At 43.8% G+C, this 18,120-nt stretch overlaps 1 protein-coding gene across 1 annotated transcript; it reads left to right on the forward strand.

The window, feature by feature from the left end:
• The first annotated feature begins 1,874 nt into the window (after positions 1 to 1,874).
• Positions 1,875 to 4,405, forward strand: LOC138300644 (transcription factor HES-5-like). Its single transcript, XM_069240254.1, has 2 exons — positions 1,875 to 2,067; positions 2,552 to 4,405. The coding sequence occupies exons 1-2, from the start codon at positions 1,953 to 1,955 to the stop codon at positions 2,770 to 2,772; spliced, it is 336 nt and encodes a 111-aa protein (XP_069096355.1). The 5' UTR covers positions 1,875 to 1,952; the 3' UTR covers positions 2,773 to 4,405.
• The last annotated feature ends 13,715 nt before the right edge of the window (positions 4,406 to 18,120 follow it).

Below are 18,120 nucleotides of genomic sequence, written 5' to 3' on the forward strand. Positions count from 1 at the left end.
CGTGGGCTAGACAAAAGAACAGGAGAGGATAAGGGTGGGGGGGTTTTTGAAAGGGGAAGGGAGGGTATAGAGGGGAGGCGGGAGGCCTCATTGGTTAAAAGGAAGGCGAGGGAGGGACGGGAGGTAATGATCATTACGTTTGCACTGACATACAGTTTTTCTGTGCACAAAGGATAACGGGTGTATTTGATGTTATTTGGTGGTTTTCAAATATTTCTTTCCACCACAATTCAGAATTACAAAAAAATATGGTTCATTTGTACTTTCCAAATTCTGTGGGTTTCTGAAACACCATCACAGATCATGTTTGCTGTGTCTTTGGAAAAAAAACATCCTGCACCCTGTCATCTCACATGGCTCCTCAGCAGCATTGTCACATACAGTCTCTCACTTTGAAGTCAGAGAAAGACAAGTAAACACCAAGCTCCCTCCAGGACGGGTGAGGGTCCCCTTATGACACCTACGTATGAGACAAGCCACGCAGGGGTCACCCCTTCTAAGTGTATCACAGCAACTTACTGTTACACACAGGTGTGATTTTCATGAAGTGCCTCTTGTTTCTGTCATAGCCTCGCCCACACACACGGGTGTTGTCATAAACAGACTGAATGACTGATTAGCAACATTTATATAGCGTCTTAGGACCAAGTTAGACGTGGAGGAAGCATGACAAGCTGATTACAGGTTCGGATGACACCTGGGGTGCACGTGAGGCTTGTAGTAAAAGAACCAGGGCTCGTGGAGACGGAAACCGAAGATGAAGATCAACAACATATTTATCACAGTATCTTACAAACGTTGTAAGAAGTACCTGCCATGGACTGGACAAGGACCTGCTACATTACATCCGTGAAGAATACACCACATCAGTGCTTTACTTACCTGAATCTAGTGCTGCAGCCAGTGTGGGCGCTTTCAGCACTGGACAGTTCCACGCAGGCGCTAATGCAGTGCGGGTGTTACCCACGTCATCGGCTGACGCTACTTTATTTTGCATTATTTTATATGCAGCAGGTTGAACTTTCCCGCCAGGATAGGGGCGAGTTAAGGAATTCACGACTGACAACAGCATTTCCTGACTTTTACTAATGACTGTTGGAAATAGTTTACAAACCAGGGAACCCTTCACTGTGAGTGCTCTTCGTACTGTATACTTTCGACAGAACTGAGTAAAAATGTACTTTCCCTAAAGTGATCAACATTAAGATGCCCAGTCTTGGGCCCCGCTCATTCATGCCTTTTCAAGACTACCGCCACACCCACCGGTATTTAATGCTGTCACACCGATTAGCTTCTGGCAGATGCCTGGATCATATCACTTTAATGGGGCAGCTCTTTCCCACACTCTGATCCTTTGTGTCGGGTCCCAGATGTCCCCCCTCCCTCCCTGTACCGTGCCACACTTCTATTGTCCCCGCTGCTCTCTGATTGGCTGCTGAGTGTGGGAACCTCTCTCCAGCCCCAGACCCACACATTACCCTGCAGGCGGAGGGGGATAAATAAGGCAGGAGGGCGCGAGCTCTTCAGATACAGATCACTCTGCAAAGACCCGGCGCTTCACCCAGACCGGGCAAGATGGCGCCTTCCAGCACCTTGAGGGCATATGAAGATGTGCGCGAGGGGGGAGATATTAGAAAGGTAAGAATCTGAAATCTCTAGGCATTCATATTTTTGGTATATAAACATAGTACGAACTTTAAAGAGCTATTCCTACCTCATGGTGTACATTATTTTTACCATTACCTTCGTTCTGTATAAAATTATTTAGTTTAGCACTTGTATTATAAAGTTATAAATATATTCTCTGCTGGTGACTTTTAACAAGTGTTAAACACGTTTACAACTTTCTTCAAATACAATAACGAATCCGTATTTTGTCTCTGCAGCTGAGGAAGCCAGTGGTGGAGAAGCTGAGGAGAGATCGCATCAACAGCAGCATTGAGCAGCTGAGGATGTTACTGCGGAGAGAGTTTGAGGAACAGGAACTTCCGCCCAAAGCAGAGAAAGCGGATATCCTGGAAATGGCCGTGAGATACCTGGCCCGGCGGATGCAGACACCGGCACCAGGTGAGAGCTCGTGAAATGAATTTGCTGTTTTATGGAATAAAGTGTGAAGTCTGGGTACGGACAGGTGGGTGTGGCGAAAGTGGTGTGGGCCACGAGTGGGTGATGCAGTTTCTAGTTTCTGAAGGGTGAAAACCCCAGTGGGTGCACTTTGCAGTTATGTGCTTGTCTGCGTGTGTGGGGTGGGGAGAGAGGTCGGCTGGGGTTAGTTCATCACTGTCCAGAGGTTTAACTATTGATAGTAGCATTGGGGTGGTACTCGGGGCAGGCGTATGACATTTAAATATCTCCATTACCGCCCAGTGCCATTTTACCTGAAGTAAACTCCTGTTTTAAAGACAAGAGAATCGTCTCTACCTCTAAACCACCTGCAGCAACCAGAGGAAAACAAAACCATCTAGAGGGCTTTAATAGAGAGCATGATCTGTGTGTTCACTTCACGATGTGAAAATGTACAAGCATTAACCCCTCCTCTCTTTCCCTGCAGCCGTGGCCTCCAGTGAAGGTTACTCCAGGTGCCTCCAGGACTCTCTGCACTTCCTCTCCCTCCACGGAGCTCCCACAGAGACCCGGATGAAGCTGCTGCGGGCCCTCCATAGACCTGCGGCTGCAGCAGAGGCTGTGTGTCCTTCTCGGCCTCCGTCCTGTCCCAGCAGCACTAAAGAGCCCGCCCAGGACAGCCCCCGAGCCCCGTGGAGACCCTGGTAATGCGGGGACTGCGGCCTGGACTTTTCTTCGGACTTCTTTAGAGGCCTCGGTCCTCTCTGAGGGGAGAATATCCATTCTCGTGTCTGGAGCTGGCCCTGCTGTGCAGGGGGGAGTTTACTGCATTTCAAGGAGTGGAGTGAGGATCGAATGGATATCCTCATAGGATGGACAGTGAGTGATGTTATATTCTCACAGGATGGACAATGTGAATATTATATGCTCGCAGGAGGGGCAGTATTTCAATAGTACATCCATACAGGGTGAGCAGTGTGTGAATGCTATACCCTCCTAAATGTACAGTGGGTGAATATTATACCCACACAGTGTGAGCAGTGTGACTATTACATCCGCATAGGGTGGGTGGTGTGTAAATATTATGTCCATGTTTGATGGACAGTGTTTGAATGTTAAATCCACACTCTTGGTGGACAGTGAGAATACTATATATCCTCTTAGGATGGACAGAATATGAATATTTTATCCCCACAGGATGGGCAGTGTAGCTATTACATCCTTATAGGATGGACAATGTGAAAATATTATATCCGTGTAGGATGGACAGTGTTTGTTAAATCCATACTCGGGATGGACACTGAAAGTTATATCTGTTTATGATAAATGTTGGCTGAACACAATTTAGATTACACAGTATGTAAATATTGTGTGAACATGAATTGGTTAAACATTGGCAGTATCTGTAATAATTTTTAATATATAACTTTGTTGAAGGGAATGAACTAAAGTCATTAATAAGACGTGCCTTCAATTTCGAAATATTTTTAACATTTTTTTGCAAGGAACTCAGATTGTTTGGAGTGACGACGGCTCCTCGCCTCTTTTGTATCAATTTTGATATGTAGTATTTCCTATTGGAAATTATCATAAAAGCGTACTGCCTTCTGTGTAGGCAAAGTATGCTTCTGTGCTTTCAGAAATATCTGAATCGTCTCTGATAAGTGATGTATTTTAGACTTTTCTCACACAATGCACATTAATTGCCTTTTAACTATTAATGTTGATATATCTGTATTTTCAATTGAAAATTCTTCAGGTAAATCCCCTACCTTCTGTGAAGGTAAAGTGTGTTTCTGTTCTTTTGAAGATTTGTGGATTATCTCTGAAAAGCATATGTGACAATGTGCACATTAATTCTGTTTCCTCCAAAGTGTAAGGTTCGTTTTTGGTGAATGTAAAGGAGTAATAGTTATAATTAGTGCTCAGTCTCCATTTTAGAATACGTCTTGGCGCTATTTGTGTAAATTACACAATATTGTGTTCTCTTTTATAAAGATGTTCAGTTTGGTGATCTCCCTGCCATAGATTTGTATCTCAGTGACTGAGAATGTTCTACTTCCGGGTCTTCTACAATATTTGTAGGGCTGCGATTATCAGTAGAAACTCATTCAGTTACAGAATGAAACCCAGGATTTAGCTCCTGTGATGAAGATATTCACTGTATCACATGTACGAATGTCTTGTGTGTATCCTCTTGTCTCAGCTGTGACATTTCGTGTGACATTGTGTATCTGTCACGTGATTCTACACTTTTCCTGCTTTATGAAGGGACTTCGGTCGAGATGTGAACTTGTTCAAATAAAAATGCAGAACTCAATAAAATTGAATTAAACCCCAATTGTTGCTCCTTCTGTTTTTCTTTCGATGGCTGAACGTTGCTCTGAAGAAAGATGTTTCCATCGCAGACGACAAGGGCCGGGGCATTGTCAGCGTTTCTCTTACCACAGTTGGAAGGGAAACTGCTCATTGCAGCTGGGACAACAATTCACAGATGTTGTGCAGTTGTGAGATTTATGTCCCAATTATTAGTACAGGATTTACTTTCAAGACGTATCACTGGCGGTCAGATTACGATGGAGTAAACAGAACACTCTGTAGTAAATATTTCATATCTGCACTACTGTGAGGCTCAAGGCTGCGTGAGACAGTGCACCTGACGTCATGTGTAGCCAAGGGTGCTTCTAGGCACTAGAGTGAAATAGGGAGCCTTGCAACACTAACAGTTTTCTATGACAACATGTGAACTATGGCTTCACTCTCTTCGTAGAGAGGGCGGCTTAGACGTGTAGATGTGCATTGAGCTAGAGTTCAAGTGTGTTTCACAAAGTATAGGAGGTTTCACACTCCTGATCCGTTCATGGTACTCGGAGCCCAACTTTCAAATTGCATTAAATTCAGGCACCGGAGGAGGAAGAGGGGCAGTGAGGTACACAGAGCTGCCAGAAGTGTCGGAGGCGCGTGACATAATGAGTACGATAAGTTTGTCATAGGCAGTGGTCCAGGCAATATAAAGGCCCGGCCGTGCAGGAATAATTGCAGAAAGCTGACATTTTTAAAACATAAATAATGGACGCTTTTTAAGAAGGTACTCGCATAAATCATAAACACTATAAAATGCGCAAAATCTTTGGAATCAGTTCACAAACTCACGTATTACACATTACACTTCATAGGGTTACTCTGGTCCATTCATGGAACTTCACTGCACACTTTTTTGTCAGATGGAACCACCCTGACTGTGATCCATTCAAATGGAAAATGAACTACTTTTTTTGCATGTGTGGTCACACTGCCCTTATGCATGAACCATACGGCTAGATGGTTCCAGCCAATCGGCTCTAGGCTTCCCAGCTTACACCGGCCACACTTTATTGTGTGGACCGCTAGGATTAGTGAGCGGGGCATCAGAGGCATAAGCTTTGGGGCTGTGCCCAAAGAATATCAAACCTAAAGCGCAACCCTGGCCCTCACTGAAGCAAAACATTCTTCTTTCAGACGTGAAGTTCCCCAAGCAACTATTTAATATGAAATACTCTCACTTCCATAGTTACACAACAACTGACCTGAGTTAACCACCAGCAACAAATCACACTACCAACTAACTATTCAGCACACAGCCAATACATCTCACTAATAGAAGAGGCACTGGCAAACCCAATAGGTCCAGTGTTGGCTGTTAGCCTTTTGGATTTGCCAAACCAAAAGTATTTTTCAGTCTCAAAAAGCACATATTGTATTAATTCCCGACACTTACAGGGAACTACTTTAAGTTCTGAAAAGCTCCGTGTGAAGGAGACCAATGCTGCCACTCACAGTCAAGTTTGCCAGTGTCTGAATAGGGATGGCGCACTGCTATATGCTGTAGTTGGCAGAAGAAATATGCAATTGGCACAGCTGCAGACCTATGATGAAGAGGGATATGTATTTTACAAACATAATTTTGGGAAACTCAAAAGGTATTGGTTAACGTCATACCTTTAGAAAAGGTTGGGATTGTGGGAAACCATCTTTTGGTGTTGTGGAGAAGTTGGGTTAGGATTGTCCAAGGGGCAAGGAGGAGATTACCTCCACACTAGGGTTCATTTATTTGTGAGTCCAACCACATCTCTTGCGCGTCTCTGCATTGATTCACACATGGGTTTGCCAGGGTTGCAGCTACGGCCCCCGCTTTGCCCCTCTTGACACTGGCGCTGACTCTTCGACCCCTGGCCTGGCCTTAGAGGTGGCAAAATCAGTGCAAAAAACAAAGGAACACAAAGCTAATTCTTATGAATTGGCTGTTATGAATTCACTATTCACGATCATACACTATTCTTAAACTATTACCATCATAAAGAAAATTGTTAAATGTATTCCCCCGCCTTCTTACCAACGGTTTTGACTGTACCTTATACTTTCAAGACCAGACTATTTGCAATGGTCTTTACCAGAACCTGCAAAAAAAAGTTTAGAATAAACTCCAGGTTCTGCAAAATTCAGAAGCACGGATCCCCCTGAATGTGCCCAGATCTCACTTTGCCACTCAAATGGTAAGTAGGCTACACTGGCTTCCCATCAAACAACCAAATGTTTTAAAGCTCTTTGTATTGCGTTTAAAGCACTGCATGGTAAGGGTTCAGAACACCTGAAAAACAGTTTTAACCGCTATGCATCCATCAGAACTCCGCGGTCCTCAATAAATAGCCTAGTTGCCTCCTCCTTTGAACGCTCCTCGTGAGTTTTGTTGGGTGTACTGCTGAGAATCGGAACAGCCTTCGGCCAGAATTAAAATCCATGCCTTCTCTTTTGACATTTAGGAAATCCCTAAAAACTTGGTTATTCATGAAATAGTGGCTACCTCCTTTCCTTGTGCACTTTCAGCGCCAAGACGCCCTCTGCATTCATGCCCTCATCATCATCATCATTATTAGTGTAATAAAAGGAATTGCAGCATGAGGCACAACAAGATCTTTCCTGGCAGCTGAGGTAGTTAAAGTGATTTTGAATGTATGATGTATGTGTGGTTACAGGTGAGAGTGTGTTTGTGTAAAGAGACAGTGTGAATCTGTGTGGGTGTGTGAATGTAGGTGACTGGTACTGAGTGAGAATGAGACTGAGTGCCAGTAAGGGAGCAAGAGTGGGTCAGAGTCAGTGCGAGCAAGTGTGACGGAAAGCGAGGGAGGCTGGATGAGTCAGAATGATTAAGGATGGATGTGAAGGAGTGCATAAGTGAGTGAGTGAGTTAGTGAGTGAGATTAAGACTGAGTGCAAATTAGTAAATGCAACCACGAGTGAACAGAATGAGCCAATGTAAGTCAGTGGGAATAAGTTTGAGTGGGTGCATGTGAGTAAGTATGAGTCAGTGAAAGTAAGATTGAAGGTGAGTGTGAATAAATGAGTAAGGCGAATGAGAATAAGTTAGAGTAAGTGAGACTGAAGGGGTGAGAGAAAGAATGAATTTAAGGGAGTATGAGTGAGAATATATGAGTGAGCAAGAGTAAATATGGATGAGAGTGGTGTGAATGAGCGAGAGTGAGTAAGAATGAGTGCAAGAAAGTGAGACCAAGTGCAAATGAGCATGAATTAATGTGTATGAGTCAGTGAGAGAGTTGGAAAATGTAAGAGAACATGAAAAAGAATGCAATGGAATGCTTACAAATCTGCTGTTGGCCCTGGCATATTGAAAGTAAATCTTATTTTACAGAGGCATCTACGGCAAGATACTAGCTGTCATATAGAAGGCAATACTTAGCATTTATTCTTGGCATATGGAGTACACAGGAAAAATGCCGGGACTGGCATACTTAAAGATACTCTTGGCATAGGAGTCACCCATGCCAAATGTTGGTAGCACATTTGAGGTCATTCTTGTCATAAGGGAAGGTAACCGTGGCTTGTGGGAGGTAACAACCAAGACAAAATGCTGGCCCTGAAATACCAGAGGTAATTTTTCACATAAAGGTCTCTAATAGTATAGGGATAGCTTTAATGGAAACTTTCTAGCACTGGGATATTGTTGTAATTTTTGGCATAAAGGGTACCAACAGCATATGAGAGACACAAATGATGGAATGTTGACCCTGGTTCAATGAAGGTACCAAAAAAAATGGAGTCAATTCCTGGGTTAGGCTTTACATAAAATACTGAGGGGCATATTTATACTCCGTTTGCGCCGAATTTGTGTCGTTTTTTTCGACGCAAATTCGACGCAATACCAACTCCATATTTATACTTTGGCGTTAGACGCGTCTAGCGCCAAAGTTCATGGAGTTAGCGTCATTTTTTTGCGTGAACACCTTCCTTGCGTTAATGATATGCAAGGTAGGCGTTCCCGTCTTAAAAAATGACTCCGATGCATATGCGTCGTATTTATACTCCCGGGCAAAAATTACGCCCGGGAGTGGGCGGGTCTAAAAAACCTGCATTAGCGCTGGATTTTAGCACCTGGGTCAGGGCAGGCGTTAAGGGACCTGTGGGCTCAGAATGAGCCCAGAGGTGCCCTCCCCTGCCCCCAGGGACACCCCCTGCCACCCTTGCCCACCCCAGGAGGACACCCAAGGATGGAGGGACCCACCCCAGGGACATTAAGGTAAGTCCAGGTAAGTATTTTTGTAAAAAAAAATGTGTGGCATAAGGGGGCCTGATTTGTGCCCCCCTACATGCCACTATGCCCAATGACCATGCCCAGGGGACAGAAGTCCCCTGGGCATGGCCATTGGGCAAGGGGGCATGACTCCTGTCTTTGCTAAGACAGGAGTCATTTCAATGGGGGATGGGCGTCGTAAAAAAATGGCGCAAATCGGGTTGTGGCGATTTTTTTGCCTCAGCCTGACTTGCACCATTTGTGGACGCCCATACGCCATTTTCCCCCTACGCCGGCGCTGCCTGGTGTACGTCGTTTTTTTTAACGCACACCAGACAGCGCCGGCGGCTAACGCCGGCTAACGTCATTGAATAAATACGGCGCCCGCATGGCGCTTCAGAATGGCGTTAGCCGGCACTAATTTTTTTGGGGCAAAACTGCGTTAGCGCAGTTTTGCGTCAAAAAGTATAAATATGGCCCTGAATATTTAACATGTGCCCTTTCAAAGCCTGTGGCTTTTATAAACTGTATGGGAAAAGTGTTCCTGTAAAATGTATAATGACCCAACTTTATTTAAAACGTTTCTGTCGAAGATCCTCCGTCAAGCCAAAACTTGCAAGAAGAGGTCCAACTCACTTGGTTCATTCATTCACTACAATTCAGGGCAAGTATTACATCCCAACACTTTCAAAGATCATGTCAGCAGCCCAATATAGGTGGTGTCTAAAACAGGCATTAGTCTGCTTTATGTTGTTAGATTAATCATGCAGTTATGATAGCACTTCATCAATGCCATTATTGTGATGTCAGTCATATTGCGAGTGATGCCATTTCTGCTAACCCTGGCGTTTTGCTAAATCAATGTCCAAGAACCCATAACAGAAATACAAGTGTCTGGAATTTTAGAAGATGCAACTACTATGTTAAAAAACAAAAGCAAACATGACTGGTCCTTAGGAGACAAAGAAAAGGAACTCACCAGTAGGGAATTGCCTTATAATTGGAAGCCCTTTTGATGTATCTTGTCTCTCCCGATATGTGTAGGACCAATGGGATTCACAAAAAATTGGTAGACATGGCCTTACACACCACCCTGGGATTCATATTTCATCAATTTTTTTTCTGAATGCCATTAGTCCTACACATATCGAGAAAAAACAACATGGTTCAAAAGGGCTCCCAAATCAGGAAGAATTCCCTTTGAGTGAGTCCCTTTCCTTTGTCACTTAGAGGCCAGATGTATCAAAGGAATTCACCCATTCTGTGTCTAGGGGAAAATGCTTTAGTACATATGGCCCTTACAGGCCAGACATATTTGCTTAGTATTTTTTGCTTTCTAGATAGGGAGGCCGCAAATGCTGACACTTCTTCTCCTCTCATTCCCTCCCTTGGACCTAGTTCCACATTAGGAAATCAGGTCGATTTGCTTGTAAGATGCAGTTACTAATTAAAATGTTCTTAATCTGAGATTGACGGAGAGGGCATTCTGTCCAGCCCAGCCAACAATTAATGCTCACTAACCAATATGCTGGGATCCCCACTGATACTGTGACCTGTATTTAGTGCAGGAAATGAAGGGAATCCAACAGTTGTAGAGCCAGCTGGGATCAGGACCATCCCAGTGATACATGCTGAATTTGTTCTGGTATAATTTGATGGTAATGTTATACATTCTGAAGCATCCGCAAGCTGCCTGCTTTCTGTTCAGAGCAGCAATCTGCTGGAGGTGAAGTGGGTTTTGTTATATCCACTTCAGGCTGGCCAACACAAAGGATCAAATTAAAGGGCCCCCTTAAAAGGCCCCTCAGACGCTTAGAATATAGATGTCAATGCAACAGAGGGGAAACCAAGGGACCTAGCCTCTTATCACTTTATAAAAGATTAAGAGAAACTATGATTTAGAGGCATGTTTTTTACTTTGTTCAATCCCTGAATGTATGAGATACGCATGCTTTACTTTAAGGGCATCAGCTCATTATTATTGATTACTCTAACAATGATTTAATTAGCACTTACCACTTTTTTATTTACCTTCCTTTATAGCAACACTTATCACAGTGTAGAGTGTCAGATTGATTTATACCATATACACGTGTTATGCTGAGAAAATGAAATGAAGCATACAAGTGTGTACATCAAAGTACAGGAAATGTTACATAATAGAACAAAGGTTACAAGGTGTAGAATTCGCATATCACAAACACTGCTAGACATTCTGTATTAAAATCGCTTGGTATGGAGAAATAAAAAGTCACAATAACACAGTGGGTGTTATTGTGTAAACTAATAAATTCTTAATGCCACCCAAGCAGCCCCTCTTTGCAGCCACAGAATAACGAAAACTTCGGGGGGAAAGAAAACCGTTCTAAACTCCTGCCTTGCTTTTTTGCAGGCAGCTCCTTGATGACGTGTCATTGCTCACCGTGTTATATTAGTGGGATTGTAACTTCTGAACTAAAAGCACCAAAAGGATCTCAGTGAGAAAAGAGGGAACCGTAGACCCATCTTCTCCATACCATAGAGATCAGTGCTATGCACGTTACATACTGTACTTAGGAGCAGACACATTAACTCTCTATCCTACTTTGTGATGAGTTAAACTGTGACTCGACCACACACATCTCTCCACAAGAGCATTAACCAACAGAATTATCTTACCATTATTATACCCTAAACATTTCTGAACACACAAAGATCTTTTCAGCAGATTCCTTAAAAACACAAATTTTTATGAGCGGAGAAATGTGTTTCCGTTTCCAGATGGATCGTGGGGCCAGATGTAGCAAAACTTGGTTTTGCGACTCGGAAATTGTGACTCCGAACGACTCGCAATTTCCGAGTCGCAAAACCATATGCAGAACGGTGTCTCAGACACCATCTGCGAGTCGCTATGGGGTCGCAAAGACCCACCTCATTAATATTAATGAGGTGGGTCACAAATTGCGGCCTCATAGCGACTATGGGCACTCGCTAACATGGAGGCCTGCTGTAGTCAGCAGACCTCCATGTCCGTGACTGCTTGTCAATAAAGCAGTTTTTTTTTTTTTAAATGTAGCCCGTTTTCCTTAAAGGAAAACGAGCTGCACTTAAAAAAAATCCGAAACCTTTTGTTTCGGAATTTTTTCAGGGCAGGTAGTGGTCCCTTGGACCACTACCTGCCCTGAAAAAATATTTTGGGGTCCATTCACAAAGGGGAAGGTGTCCCATGGGGACCCCTTCCAATTTGCGAGTGGGTTACCATCCACTTCAAGTGGATGGTAACTGCGACTCCATTTGCGACTGCGTACGCGGTCGCAAATGGAATTGCATCCCACTGCGAGTCGCAAATAGGAAGGGAACACCCCTTCCTATTTGCGAGTCGGAAATGCATTTTGCGAGTCGGTTCCGACTCGCAAAATGCATTTCTGCATAGGAAACTTCGGTTTGCGACTCGCAAACGGCAATTTTTGCCGTTTGCGAGTCGCAAACTGTTTCCTACATCTGGCCCTATATTCCGTTTAAGATGCATTCCTGAACAGCCAACCAGACCCTCTTTCAAAGTTGTGCACCTCAATGTAAGCGGCGTCTACTCACCTGGTATTTAAAGAAGCAGATGTGACATGATGGAGGAGCATCCCTGGAACAGTATGAATGAGTGGTCCGGGCAGCTTTGTGCCACTGGGAGGTAGCCGGCTGCAGGCTGCTGAGGCGCACAATGAGAGCTGTTTGAAAGCAGAATGCTGGGAGCCTGTGACTGAGGTGCAGGCGGATACCTGTGCGGGACTAGACGTCCCTCCGGCCTGTGACTGAGGTAGATCATGAGAGCTGGGAGGAGGTAGGCTCCTGGCAGCCCTGTGACTGAGGTACATCATGAGAGCTGGGAGGAGGTAGGCTGCTGGCTTTAATTGAGATGCATCACCAGAAATGTTGGAATGCTGTGGATTAAAATGCAAAATAACATAACATACCAAAATACACAAGTATAATGTCTCAGTTAATGTTGGCACATACTGAGTTGTGTAAATAAATCTTTACCAGAAAGTAACTAGAAATATCATAATAAGAACTGAGATCAGCCAGAGTCTCTGGCCTCATGCATAAAGAAAGCAATAGTTCACTAAGGATTCACTTCCATATGAAGTGCTATTCCCACTTCAATTAAACCTTCGAAGGCGAAGGATAGATAGTAAATCATATTTATCACTAATAATTACGGTACCAGTAAAGTGGTGGCAAATAATGTGCTTGGTGTCCGTGGTGATAACACTGTGCAAACAGGAAAGCAATATGTGAGTTCTGTGTATGTACAAGAAACAATCAACCTAGGTCAGTAGACGTTCTGGGTTCACAAACTGTAAATGTGCTAGCCAGTCTCATGGGATCTAAATAGTAGACTTAGCCTGATTGTTCAAAGCATCAATGTTTCATCCAGTGCTTCATTTGTAAAATAATAAGTGCTAGGACCCTTGCAGGAACTCACCGCAGCTTGCATCACCCATTGCCCCTGCCAGCGCTGCCAATGACAGTGCCAAGAAAACTACTAACCATCACGTACCTACTAGTGTGACAATTCTGTCTATGCTGAATATTCCAGGCCCCCACAAAGCTACAAGAATGCCTTGTGTGGCAGACAGTCATCGTAATGTGCATTGAATTAATAAACAACTGTTGTTGTGCTCATTTCTAAACTAGACAAACTGTGCCACCATGTGGCGCACTGTTTTAAGTGCCACTGTTGCCAATTAAGTGCTGGTGCCGAGCACTGGATTCCGTTGGCTCAGATTAAAGAACTGTAATATTTAAGGTAATTATCTGATCATGATTATTTGGGGCACTGGAGAAATCTGAAAAAAAGAAAAAGTGTTTATATTTAGTAGCACAGCGAGAAGATCTGTGAGAGGTCGACAATGCAAATGCCCAAAATACACGCATTGTGCCTCGTTTGGAGAGTCAAAATGGTTTATTTATTGAAAGAGAGAGCAGGCCAGCCCTAAGTAGCATTGTAGGAAAAATGAAAGGATTACCATAGTGACATAAAAATAGCAATTATTAATAGAGAATGGTTCAGAGAGATATGAACTTACCCGAAAGCTGGGTGGAGGTTAAACAATTGCTCAGCATTTGGCAGCCAACTGCAACTTACACCTCTTATCCTCACATAAGACCTATCTGCTATGGGAGCTTTTCTGTCACCAGAACTTTACCAGTCTGTAAACCATCCATCACCTAGTGAAGAAGCATGAAATAACTAAAGAGATCTGTCACACACTGCTGGCCAATCGGAGGCCTTTATTCTGGTCCACCACTTCGGGTCCCAAGTAACTATACTCTATGACCACTTCTTTACATCTCACAAGGATACTCACATAGAGGAATATAGTAACAATGCCCATCCCAGCACATAGCTCCACTTTTTCTCTCTCTATCCAACCATGTCAGCTCAGGACTATACACAAAAGACCAGCATGGACAAACCTGTGCATTAACCAGCTAAGTAGACTATAATCATAAGAAATACTGTAAAGGGACAGAGTTGATCAAAGCTGCCATCTTACCAAAAGCCATCCATATACCAACCATCTATCTCACAATTCATCATCCACAACACTGGTGGTCATTACGCATAAGATGGAAACACTTCCCTGATAGGATTACAAAAGAAGGGTACCACGTTTTCAATCACACACCATACACAGCGTAGCTTGCTGCCCATTCAGGTAAGTGCTTCAGTGTTCCACTTTGGAGTAGTAAGCACTGTATAAATGCTGGAATATAATAAAATCACCCTAAACCATAGGCTGCCTCAGCAATTCAAAGTATCCAGCAGAAGTGTTGCCCATCACAGTCCAAGGCCTGAACTGAAAGTCAGGCTTGGAGGTCGCCTTTTTATTTTAAAGACGGCGTCTGCACTTGTCAAGGATGCAAAGGGAAAATCAGAAACAAAATTCTACTGTATAAAATTAAGTAGCTACACTATCATCACAGGATAAAATAAAGGATCTCCAAAGGTTCATAACTAGAGCCACTAGTCTCTTCCAGCAGTTCATTGATGTTTAAAAATCAGGTTTTCTGCTACGGAACCTACATTGCTGATGCACAGCCACGGTCACCCACATGTCCTAGGCCTACTACTACCTTTCCCCCTTGGAATGACTAGGCAAGTATCCCTTCACAGTTGCTCTTTTCTGTGCCTCATTTACAAATATTTGGAATTTGGCAGCGCCCCAAGCCTTTTTGCTGTGCTGCCGTGCGCCAAATCAAAAGGGAGGGAATGCACTATATTTATGTGACATGGTGCATTCCTGTCCTTTCAGCCAGTGCTGGTGCACAATTTGGTGCCTAGTGCCAACGCAGGCACCCTGGCACTTATATGTGTCTGAACATTACCTTCAGTTCTTTGAGAACATTTTGTTGGTGAGCTATCTTCACTCTTTCAAGATCTCTGTAATGCTGAGCTTCAATACCATTCATTCATTGAGTTATATGCATAGACTTTCACACCTGAGGACTGTACCTACCTGCCATAGTGAAGCTTGACACATTTTACATCAGTCATGATATTGAAGGTTGACCCTGAGTCCACCAAGAAAACAATCTTTACATCTTCTACATGAAAGTCCCGAACTGCCAGGCCAGGTCTTCCCTGGACTGGAAACAAGAATCCTGGGACCGGTTTCGTGGATTAAACCCAGATCTGTGACTTGGGGTGAGTGTTTGCATTGTCAGCACTCCATCCATCATCTTTTTGTGTTGCTAAAGTTGCCCTAAGTGGGAGGGGTATGCCCAGACGTGGGTCCCTTGCTCACTGTGCCACTGGAATCAAGCTAGCATGGCTGAAGAAGGGTGATATCCTGAAACCGGTCCCAGGATGCTTGTTTCCAGTCCAGGGAGGACCTGGCCTGGCAGTTCGGGCTGGACTGTTCCCAGAGGAACAGGGTCAAGACTGATTTGCATATGGTTGTGTCCAAACTGGGGTGGCATGGTGAGCAGAAGAACGATGGATTAAACCCAGATCTGTGACTGGGGGTGAGTGTTTGCATTGTCAGCACTCCGTCCATCATCCTTTTGTGTTGCTAAAGTTGCCCTAAGTTGGAAGGGTATGCCCAGACGTGGGTCCCTTGCTCACTGTGTCACTGGAATCAAGCCAGTCTGGCTGAAGAAGGGTGATACCCTGAAACTGGTCCCAGGAGTTTCCGGTCCAGGGAAGACCTGGCCTGGCAGTTCGGGCTGGACTGTTCCCATGAGGAATAGGGTCAAGACTGATTTGCATATGGTTGGGTCCAAACTGGGGTGGCATGGTGAGCAAAAGAAGGATGGATTAAACCCAGATCTGTGACTGGGGGTGAGTGTTGTTTGCATTGTCAGCACTCCGTCCATCATCCTTTTGTGCTGCTAAAGTATTAGAGAGAAGCACCAGGAGTGATTGAAGCACTAGTTCGACTCTCCTTGAAGCACTGGTGGCATGCGCATTCTCTCCAACCAGCTGTCTAAAACAGTTCGCATTGGAGTGTTTAAAGGGGGCATGTCAGGCTGCCATCTTAAGACAGCCAGCGAAAGGGACGTGCACACTTGAAAGTGAAGTGCACACTGTTTCTCTTTGCTGCTGGCCCCACACTCAGACTTGCCTGCTGCCAGCATGAAAAATAAAATGGCAATACATTTGCTTTATTACCATTTTATTTTCCATGTTTCTTGCACTGGCAGCTGAGGGGTAATGCCTCTGCAAAATTGACAGTGCTAAACATATATATAAATAAAAAATTGATGTTATGTCTGGCTACCCCACATAAAATGCAATCAAAGACATGATTCACAATATGCTATGGGCAGCCTGGTCTCATCTAAGTGTATTTACTGTTTGGCCCTTTGTCTGAAATGCGGTGAGGGGACTTTGAGGGTTATTTGGCCCCAGACTTTGAGGGTTATTTGGCCCCACCTCCCTTTTCATACTGACTCTCAGCCAAGAGTGACATACAATGATACTGATGGCCCATTACATAGTGGCTCACTGACACTCTATTTTTTTAAACTAAAAACACAGCACTGCTTTCAGCATAATGCTCCTCTTGTCTCATTTCTAATCACAAAGGTTCTCTAAATCACCCCACAGTTACCTACCTATTGTTAATTCTTCCCAGTGCTTCCCATGTGCTTCAACCTTTGCTTTAAAACAATCCCCAATCCCCCACCCCCTCATCCATGCTTCAAGCTGGAATAGTCTGACTTGTAAGGGACTACCCCCTACTCTGCCTGGAAAAAAATGTTTCAGGTTTGCCAACCCTCAGACCTGTCATATCAGTGGCAGCCCTACAAATAAGCCATCACCCTGACCTGTTCCAGGATAGCCAAACTAAAGAACTGCAACACCAAAAAACAAAAGCCCCAAGGAAAAGAAACAGCAACTTACATCACTCCAACTCCCTCATTGTTAATGAAACCTCTACCAATGTTATCAGCCCCAGCCCCAACCAATTATCCAAACAGGAAAATAGAAAAAAAATCCAGAAATGATACATCTTGGGAGGGTGGGCAGGACACTGACCCAGAAAATCTCATTGTGCCCTGATGTGCCAGAACATTGTTGAAAAGAGGCCAGCCTACAAACTGGTCTAATGAAGTGGAAGAACCCTAAAGTTCGTCACGTGGTTACATTCATTAGTGTAAATTTAGTACAGATTAAGTGGCACGATCTTTAGCAAGCATTTTTAATGCAATAAGTCTTGCATTTGCTTGAGTTAGAGCTATTGGCGTTGTAAATGCATAACTGGACTTTTCTTGCCACATAAATTGGTCAACCCTGCAGCATAATTTGGTCCTCTCTGCCACATAATTCCAGTGGTCCCGCACATAACTAAAGCACTTCCATTTACCTTCTTCTTCTATATGCAGCAAAAATGAAAATATTGCCATTATTTGTTTATTTATTATTATTTTGGGTCCCCCCAGCCCAGTACAGGGACCCAGAGATTACCTAGATAGAAAGAGCATGTCGTGCTGACCATTTTGATGGTGGTCCTAGGACCACAAAACGGAGAGTTATGGGAAAAAAGGTTTTGTAAAGGGAATGCCCTGCCAAGCATTTTGGTTCAAATTTCCGAGTCCAGCAAATATTGTGGTATATTGACTGTAATGCTCAAAACAGACCCAAGAGGACACCACAATTAAAATAGTATTTGTAAGAAACATGGTCATGTAACGATATAGTCACCCCCTAGAGAGCATAAACCCCATGAAAACAGAATGGTAGAATATAATGCAATATACCATATATTTAGCTCCTAGAGGATGTAGTGCATTACACATTTCCAGGACTAGCAGGCCAACAACAATAATATTACAAACAAGGCCCTTAAAACACAAACTACTCTGAGCTGTAAAACAAATGTTCTAGCCAGGAGAGAACATAAAATACACTGAATGGTGGAAGGTGTTAATATTTCCCCCCCCCCAACCTAGATTGGAGACCCATAGATGACCTAGACAGAAAGAGCACATTGTGCTGACCTTTTTGA

Source organism: Pleurodeles waltl, chromosome 6 (assembly GCF_031143425.1).
Source record: "Pleurodeles waltl isolate 20211129_DDA chromosome 6, aPleWal1.hap1.20221129, whole genome shotgun sequence".
NCBI lineage: Eukaryota > Metazoa > Chordata > Amphibia > Caudata > Salamandridae > Pleurodeles > Pleurodeles waltl.